At 49.2% G+C, this 8,114-nt stretch overlaps 1 protein-coding gene across 1 annotated transcript; it reads left to right on the top strand.

Moving 5' to 3' along the window:
* Positions 1-5,796: 5,796 nt before the first annotated feature.
* Positions 5,797-6,204, top strand: Nanos2 (nanos C2HC-type zinc finger 2). Its single transcript, XM_038338384.1, has one exon. The coding sequence runs from the start codon at positions 5,797-5,799 to the stop codon at positions 6,202-6,204; it is 408 nt and encodes a 135-aa protein (XP_038194312.1).
* The last annotated feature ends 1,910 nt before the right edge of the window (positions 6,205-8,114 follow it).

Consider the following 8,114-nt stretch of genomic DNA (forward strand, 5'->3'; position numbering starts at 1 on the left):
TTCATCAGATAAGGTCTCACATAGCCCAGCACAGCCACGAACTTGACCTGAGATTAACTGAGGATGACCTTGAACTCCTGATCTTCCTTCGGCCATTTCCTAAGAGCTGGGATAACAGGTGTGCACCACTATGCCAGACTTTCCTCATTTTAATCTCAGGTTGATGAGAGGGGGTTCTGCTTTGGTTTGGAATTCACCATGTAGCTAAGCTGGCTGTGAGCATTCAGTCTCCTGCTGAGCTCGTATGTGTGGCTAGAATTGCAGGTTTGACCCACCAAACCCCTTTAACTTTTGCAGAATATCACCTTAGGGTGATGAAACATCACGACCAAAGGCAACCTGGGCAGAAGGGGTTCATCTGGCTTCCACTTCCACTCTTCTTCTCTGAAGGAAGTCAGCAGGACAGGAACCCGGAGGCAGGAGCTGATGCAGAGACCACGGAGGGTGCTGCTTACTGCCTGCTTTCTCATAGAACTCAGGACCACCAGCCCAGGGATGGCCCCACCCACAAAGGGTTGGGCCCTCCCACATCAATCACTAATTTAAAAATGCCCTACAGGCTTGCCTGCAGCCTGATTTCATGGAGGCATTTTCTTGTATTTTCTTTTTTCCTGGTTTTTCTAAACAGGGTTTCTCTGTGTAGCAGCTCTGGCTATCCTGGAACTTGCTTTGTAGATCAGGTTGTCATCGAACTCTAAGAGATCTGGCTGCTTCTGCCTCCTGGGTGCTGGGACTCAGGCTGGATGCTGGTTCACCTCTAAACTATATAAGGTATGCACCACTACCACCCAGTGCCTGTAAAGTTTTCAATGGACAGAGAGCCCAGAATATACCAAGAAGATAGGCATTGGCACCATACCCACCTGACTGTAACTTCGGCACTCAGGAAGCTGAGACAGGAAGATTAGAACAATTTTGAGGCCAACTTGGACTACCCAGTGAGATCTAGTAGGAGGAATAAAAGAAGACGGGTTAAAACGCCAGGTGCTATAGAAAGAGTCCCAAGTGATTTACTGTTGTGAGCAGGGCATGATGGTGCATCGCTGTGATCCTAGACAGCACCAGGAGGCAGAGGCAGGAGCATTGAAACTAGTGTGACGCTACCCTGGGCCATAAAGGGAGACCTCATCTCAAAATGAAACAAAACATCAAACAGGTTTTACTCATCTCTAAGTAGAACTGTAACCCCACAATGTGGCCAAGACCAACCTTCATCTCTATTCAGTCAGACCTGGGCAGCCCTCATACAATGTGAAGGTGAACTAGCACCCAGTCAAAATAACCGGGTCACAAGAGAGAAAAGGGAGGAAGCTAAAGAGATGGTGCACAGTTAAAAGGACCCCACATACACAAAGAGATGGAGGGAGAGAGGGAGGAGGGAGGGAAGGCAGAAAGGGGGAAGCACGGAGGGGGAGAGGGAGGGAGGGAGGCGGGAGAGAGAGAGAGAGGAAGAGAGAGAGAGAGAGAGGGAGAGAGAGAGGGAGAGAGAGAGAGAGAGGGAGAGGGAGAGGGAGAGAGGGAGAGAGAGAGAGAGAGAGGGAGAGAGAGAGAGAAAGGGAGAGGGAGAGGGAGAGAGATTCTTACAGCTCAAACTGGCCTTGTTCCCTATGTAACCAAGGATAACCACTATGGTGGTTTAAATAAGAATGGCCGCCAGGCGGTGGTGGTGCGATGCCTTTAACCCCAGCACCCGGGAGGCAGAGGCAGAGGCAGGTGGAGCTCCATGAGTTGGAGGCCAGCCTGGTCTACAAGAGCTAATTCCAGGACAGCTAGGACTGCTACACAGAGAAATCCTGTCTCGAAAACCCAAAGGGGTGGGGAGGAGAATGGCCCCCATAAACCGGATGATGGTGGCACATACCTTTACGGCCTGGTTTACAAAAGTGAATTTCAGGACACCCAGAGCTACACATAGAGAAACCGTATCTCGGGAAGAAAAAAGAGTGGCCCCCACAGGCTCGTGTATTTGAATACTTAACCACCAGGGAGCAGAACTCTTTGATAGAATTAGAAGGATTAGTTGGTGTGTCACAGTGGGTGGACTGTAAGGTTTCAAAAGCCCATGCCAGGCCCAGTCAGTCTCTCCCCCTCTCTCTCTCCCTCTCTCTCGCCCTCTGCTTGAGGATCAGATTGTAGCCCTCAGCTACTTCTCAAGCACCACCCCTGCCTGAAAAGCCATCCGCCAATTAAATGCTTTCTTTTATAAGAGTTGTGTTGGTCATGGTGTCTCTGCACAGCAACAGAACAGACTAAAGTAGTTCTACCTCCCTGATGACTAAGGGTTCAAATATGTAAGCCCAGGCTGGAGAGCTGGCTCAGAGGTTAAGAGCACTGGTAGCTCTTCCAGAGGTCCTGAGTTCAGTTCCCAGCACCCACATGGCGGCTCACATACATAAGCCCTTGGGGGCCATTTTTACTCAGGCCTCAGCACGCTTGTCTTCCCCCATCCAAGGCAGTCACTCTACCAATGGGGCTACACCCTCAGCCTAGTTACCTTGTTTCCCCATTTGAGACAGGATCACCTGTAACTCAGAGCATCCTTGAGCTCATTATGTAGCCAAGGATGACCTTGAACTTCTGATCCTCTTGTCTTCTCCCACCCTGGTACTGGAATTATTAATCTGTGCCACCGAATCTGGTTTAACAACAGTTTTTCAAAAAATTAAAACCACATTGCTTTATGTATTTCTTTGGAAGTGGGACACACGCCACTGTACTGTAGAGGGTAGAGGACAATTCTGGGAAGTTGGTTTTCTCCTACCACCATAAGAGTCCTGGGTATCGAACTCAGGTCTTCAGGCTTGATGGCAAAACTGTTTGGCCACTGAGCCATCTTGCTGGCCTTAACATTTTTAAAAATACCCATATAGCTTGAGCGTGGTGGCACACACCCTTAATCCCAGCACTCAGGGGAGGCAGAGGCAGGTGGATCTCTGTGAGTTTGAGGCCAGCCTGGTCTACAAAGTGAGTTCCAAGACAGTCAGAGATATACAGAGAAACCCTATCTCCAAAATCCAAAATATGTATATAGCTAGATATAGTGTTACACACCTGTAGTCTAGGAGCTTGAGAAACTGAAGCAGGAGGATTGCCGATTAAGGTCAACCTGGGCTATACAATGAGATCTAGTTTTAACAAAAAAAAAAAAAAAAAAAAAAAAAAAAAAAAGATTAAAATAAATTAAATAAATTAATAACCGTTAGTTGTGGTTCTGTGGAACATGAGCCTGGGTTTCTCCATCAGCAAAGTGAGCATAAATTCTCCTTCAAGTTCCTTAGGCAGACCTGTTGGAAGGTTTGTAATACTTAACAGATCCACCTGTCTGAAACCCCCTTGATCTGTTTTTTAGCCTGGGGTGGAGAGGTCAGGGTGAAGAGGAAACTCAGAAGTAAACAGGGCAATGGCCCCCTGCAGGGCCAGGCGTGGGTAGCAGAACCCTACATAGTAAACACCAGGCTGGGCAGTTTCTCGTCAACGTCACCTCCGGTTTTTTGTTTTTTGTTTTTTTTTCTGTCTATCCCACCCAAGACTGGGCTTATCTAAAGAGGCACTTGTAAACATCCAAAAAATAAACCATGACCAGAGGCCCAGAAGGAAAGGCAGCCATAGCTGAGTAACAAGATGGGACAGGAAACCAGGGAAAATAAATAAGGACAGCAGGCCAGGCACTGGGGGTGGAGTGGCCAAACAATAGCAATAGTTACTACTGGGTTCTGCAAACCTGCCTTTCCTTACCCTGTTACCAGACTCTCAACTAAAGAGATCATGGTCAATGATCAGGCGGTTGGGGCTCTACCATGCACAGGGGGATCAGAAGCCCCCAACAACATACACCCTAAAAATTATCACCATGATCAGTTTTCCTTTTTTTGAGACTCACACACACTGCCTGACGCCTTGCAGATCAGCCTGGCTTCAAACTCAGAGAGCCACTTTCCTCTCCCTCATATCTATGTCTCCCTATGTAATCCAAGATGGATTAGAACCCACGACCCTCCTGCCTCAGGCTCCCCAACACTGGAATTACAGACCTGAGTCACCATGCTTCCACTTCTGATGTAATAGCATCCAGAGCCTGTTCTGGGCCCCTCATTAGAAGCTTTATTCTCCCATACATACGGCAGCCAGTGTATCTCTTCTGCCTGGAAGGTTGTCCCTGGTTGAAGTATGTGTGGCATTATCCTGTGTGCATAGCCAGTGACTCAGACATCCCTAATTGCAATTCCTGTACCCCAGTGTGTACTACGGCTAGGCAAACCTCACCCAGCTCCCCTGGCTCCTTTGTTTTGAGATGCTGCCTCACTCTGTAGCCCTGACTGGGTTTGAGCTTGCAGCAATATTCCTGCCTTCGCTGGGATTACAGCACCTCGTTGCTCATCTATCTTGACTATGTTCCATATGCAGGTTCATGGGACTGAAGATTACTCTGGGTGTGGGTCCCAGCTAGCCACTTAGCTTTCCCAACTCCTCAGCCTCTCTGGAGTTACAGACAGTTGTGAGCTGCCATGTGGGTGCTGAGAATTGAACCCAGGTCCTCTGGAAGAGCAGCCAGTACTCTTAACTGCTGATCCATCTCTCTTAAACTTCTGATCCTCACTTTTCTACCTCCCAAAAGTAGGTAAACCACCTGGGGACTCAAGCATGCTAGACAGATAAGTGCTCTCCCTCGGAGCTGACTGCCCAGGCCTCTGTGTTTGTCCTTTCGGCACTCCAGAGACTGAAGCAGGACAGAGTCAAAGCTGTAGTAGGGGCTGGAGAGACAGCACAATGGTAAAGAGCACTGGCTGCTCTTCCAGAGGTCCTGAGTTCAATTCCCAGCAACCACATAGTGGCTCACAGCTGTCTCTAATGGGATTTGATGCCCTCTCCTGGGATAAAGGTATGCATGCAGATAGAACACTCATATTTATAAAATAAATAACTCTTTTTTTAAAAAAAGCTGTATGGAAAGGGTACTGAGGAGCCCCACTCCCAGGTTTTGAAGGATGGGAGGTCAAAGACTCTGTAACAAGATGTAAGTCTGTTTCAAAACAAAAACAAAAACAAACAAACTATACCAGACATCAACAAAAACCCACCTGGCGGCCGTGAGGTGGCTCAGCTTGGCCTATTACCAGGCTTGATGACCTGAGTTTGGTCCCCCACTTGGGGAAGGAGCTGCCTCCTGCAAGTTTTCCTCCAGTCTCCACATGTAAGATGTGACATGCCCCCCACTATTAAGTAAATAAATGTAATAAAAAAAAATCAAGCTGGACATGGCAATACACACCTTTAATCCTAGCAACCAGGGAGGTAGATTGGGCGAGTTTGAGGCCAGCCTGGTCTACATAGCAAGTTCCAGGATAGCCAGGGGTATACATACTGAGATTCTATCTTGAAAAACAAAACAAAGAACTTGGGTCAAATCATAAGGTTCTGGGTGATCCCGAGGGAAGGAAGGAGGGAAGAAGGAACCGTACGTGAGCAACAGACATAAAGCAAAGCCCTAAACTGAAGAGGAAGGAAACTGAGGCCCATGGAATTTATTTCCAGAAAACACGGAATGCCTTGGAGGAGGGGCAACCTGGGAATAAGCTGCTTCCAGTCTCCCTGAGAGATTGGAGTCAGCCAAGAACCCTGGGCTGTAAGTGGGCCCTTTAAATCTAAGCTCCACCTTTGCTTAGAATGGGCTCTAGGGGAGTATTTATAAGGGGTGTGCCTCCTCTCTGCTCCACAAACAGGCCTGCTCCTCCTGCCCTCTGACCTCACAGCCCCTGGCCCCCAGTCCCTCCTCAGTGCCCACAGCCACCAGGTGTCATGGACCTACCACCCTTTGACATGTGGAGGGACTACTTTAACCTGAGCCAGGTGATACTGACTCTAATCCAGGACCGGCGCCAAAGACTGGAGGATGAAGGGGCCGAGGTGCTCACTTCCAGGCTCCAGGAGAAGAGGGAGCAGGAGCCAGGGGTCTCCGGGAGCCTGGCTGTCCTATGCAACTTCTGCAAACACAATGGAGAGTCTCGTCATGTCTATGCCTCCCACCAGCTGAAGACACCCGAAGGCGTGGTGGTGTGTCCCATCCTGAGGCATTATGTGTGCCCTCTGTGTGGGGCCACCGGGGACCAGGCTCACACGCTCAAGTACTGTCCACTCAACAGCAACCAGCAGTCTCTCTACCGTCGTGGTGGACGAAACTCAGCTGGACGCAAAGTCAAGCGATAAGTAATACCCATGAGATACCTATCACCCACACCCTCAAACCCTCCTGGCTTTCTCCCTAGTACCCTCTCCTCCGCTCACCCAGCCCTACAGGGGTTCCTGGATACCACTGTTCTCTGTTGTCTTCAGGATCCTGAAACATTGGGGGTTGCTGGCAACCGAGTTCACCTGTCTCAGAGATTCCTGACACTGTGAGAGCCGTTCTCCATGGACCCTGCATCTTGGTGGCTTCTTCTGGATGTTGATGGCCTGCTGATGACACTAAGCTAGCCTTGTTGACTTCTCAGATCCCCTGTAAATATCCCTTGGGGGAACCCTTGGACTCTCCACCCTACAGTACCCCATGGTGCTCTGACAGGCCAGTCTTCAGAATCCAGAGACAGTGGCAGAGACTGGGTGGGGCCGTCACTGCTAGGAACTTGATGTTGATACTGCCTGTGAAATCATCCATCCATCTTCACCATCTCCAGCATCTCCAGACTCCGGTTTCTCCATGGACCATTCGAGTTCAGCCCTCAAGTTTCTTGAACATGCCATCCAGCAGGACCTGGAGAAGGGTCAGGACCCTCTTGGAAGGCTGCAGGGCCTTTGTAGCTTCACAGGCTGCCTCAAGTGAGCCGAAGCCCACAACTCCCCTGACTTCATTACCAGTCCCACCTCACTTTCTCCTGCCCCAACCCCAATCACTGATGGATCCCTCCCCCAGTGAGAGGTTTATTTCTTTTCCACCCCCAGTTTTGTTACTTGAGCGTGTTATGTCAATGTGAGTCTAAAAACCTATGGGAATGTGGCAGCTGCTTACATTTTAATATTTTAGGGTCAACGAAGAACTCCAGTAGGATTTTAAGTTATTTAGGAGTTGGGCTTGGAGATGGGATGAGGATATATGGGTGGGGTTCTGGTGAATAAAGAGTTTTAGAGTTAGATTTGAGACCCTGGTGTCTATGGTCTTTGAACTTGGTTGGCTCACTTAGTGGACTGTGCCTTTAGGTGCCGGGGCAGAGAGATGAAGGAGGAGACGGTTGGCTGCATTTGCCTACAACCTTGGGAACCACAGGAAGGTAGGAAGGGATCCACCTCGTATGTCCTCCCAACACAGGTTGTCTGGCTGGGACAGTTTCCAAATACTTCTCAGCCTCCACCTAGACACTGATTTTTTTTCTTTAATTTAAAAAAAACGTGAGCCGGGCGGTGGTGGCGCACACCTTTAATCCCAGCACTCGGGAGGCAGAGGCAGGCGGATCTCTAAGTTCGAGGCCAGCCTGGTCTACAAGAGCTAGTTCCAGGACAGGCTCTAGAAACTACAGGGAAACCCTGTCTCGAAAAAAACCAAAAAAAAAAAAAAACAAACGTGGAGCCAGATGGTGATGGTGCACACCTTTAATCCCAGCACTCGGAAGGCAGAGGTAGAAGGATCTCTGTGAGTTCCAGGACAGCCAGGACTACACAGAGAAACCCTGTCTCAAGGAAAAAAAAATGTGTACAAAGGCCAGGCAGTAATGGTGTATGACTTTAATCTCAGCTCTCGGAGGCAGAGGCAGGCAGATCTCTGCCTGCTCTACAGAGTGAGTTCCAGGACTATGTTGAGAAACCCTGTCCTCACTGTCTCAGAGAGAGAAGAAACTGCAGCGGGTGGGGGTAGGGGTACAACATCCAGGGGGTAGTTAGGTGATAATTCGAGGGAGTCCACTCTCTCCTACCATGTGGGTACTGGAGACCGAACTCAGGTCTCAGTCTTGGTGGCAAGCACCTTTCACCCATTGGGTCATCTCTTGCGTGCCCGGTAAGTCTTTTTCTTTCTTCCCTTTTCTGTTTCCTGTTCCCTGGAGGTTGAACCTAGGGATCTACATCTCTGATAGCCTTCTGCCTTATTAGGCTAGGAACTGCCAGGTCTGACTTTTGATAGATTTTAA

The sequence above is a fragment of the Arvicola amphibius genome, chromosome 8 (assembly GCF_903992535.2).
Source record: "Arvicola amphibius chromosome 8, mArvAmp1.2, whole genome shotgun sequence".
Lineage (NCBI taxonomy): Eukaryota > Metazoa > Chordata > Mammalia > Rodentia > Cricetidae > Arvicola > Arvicola amphibius.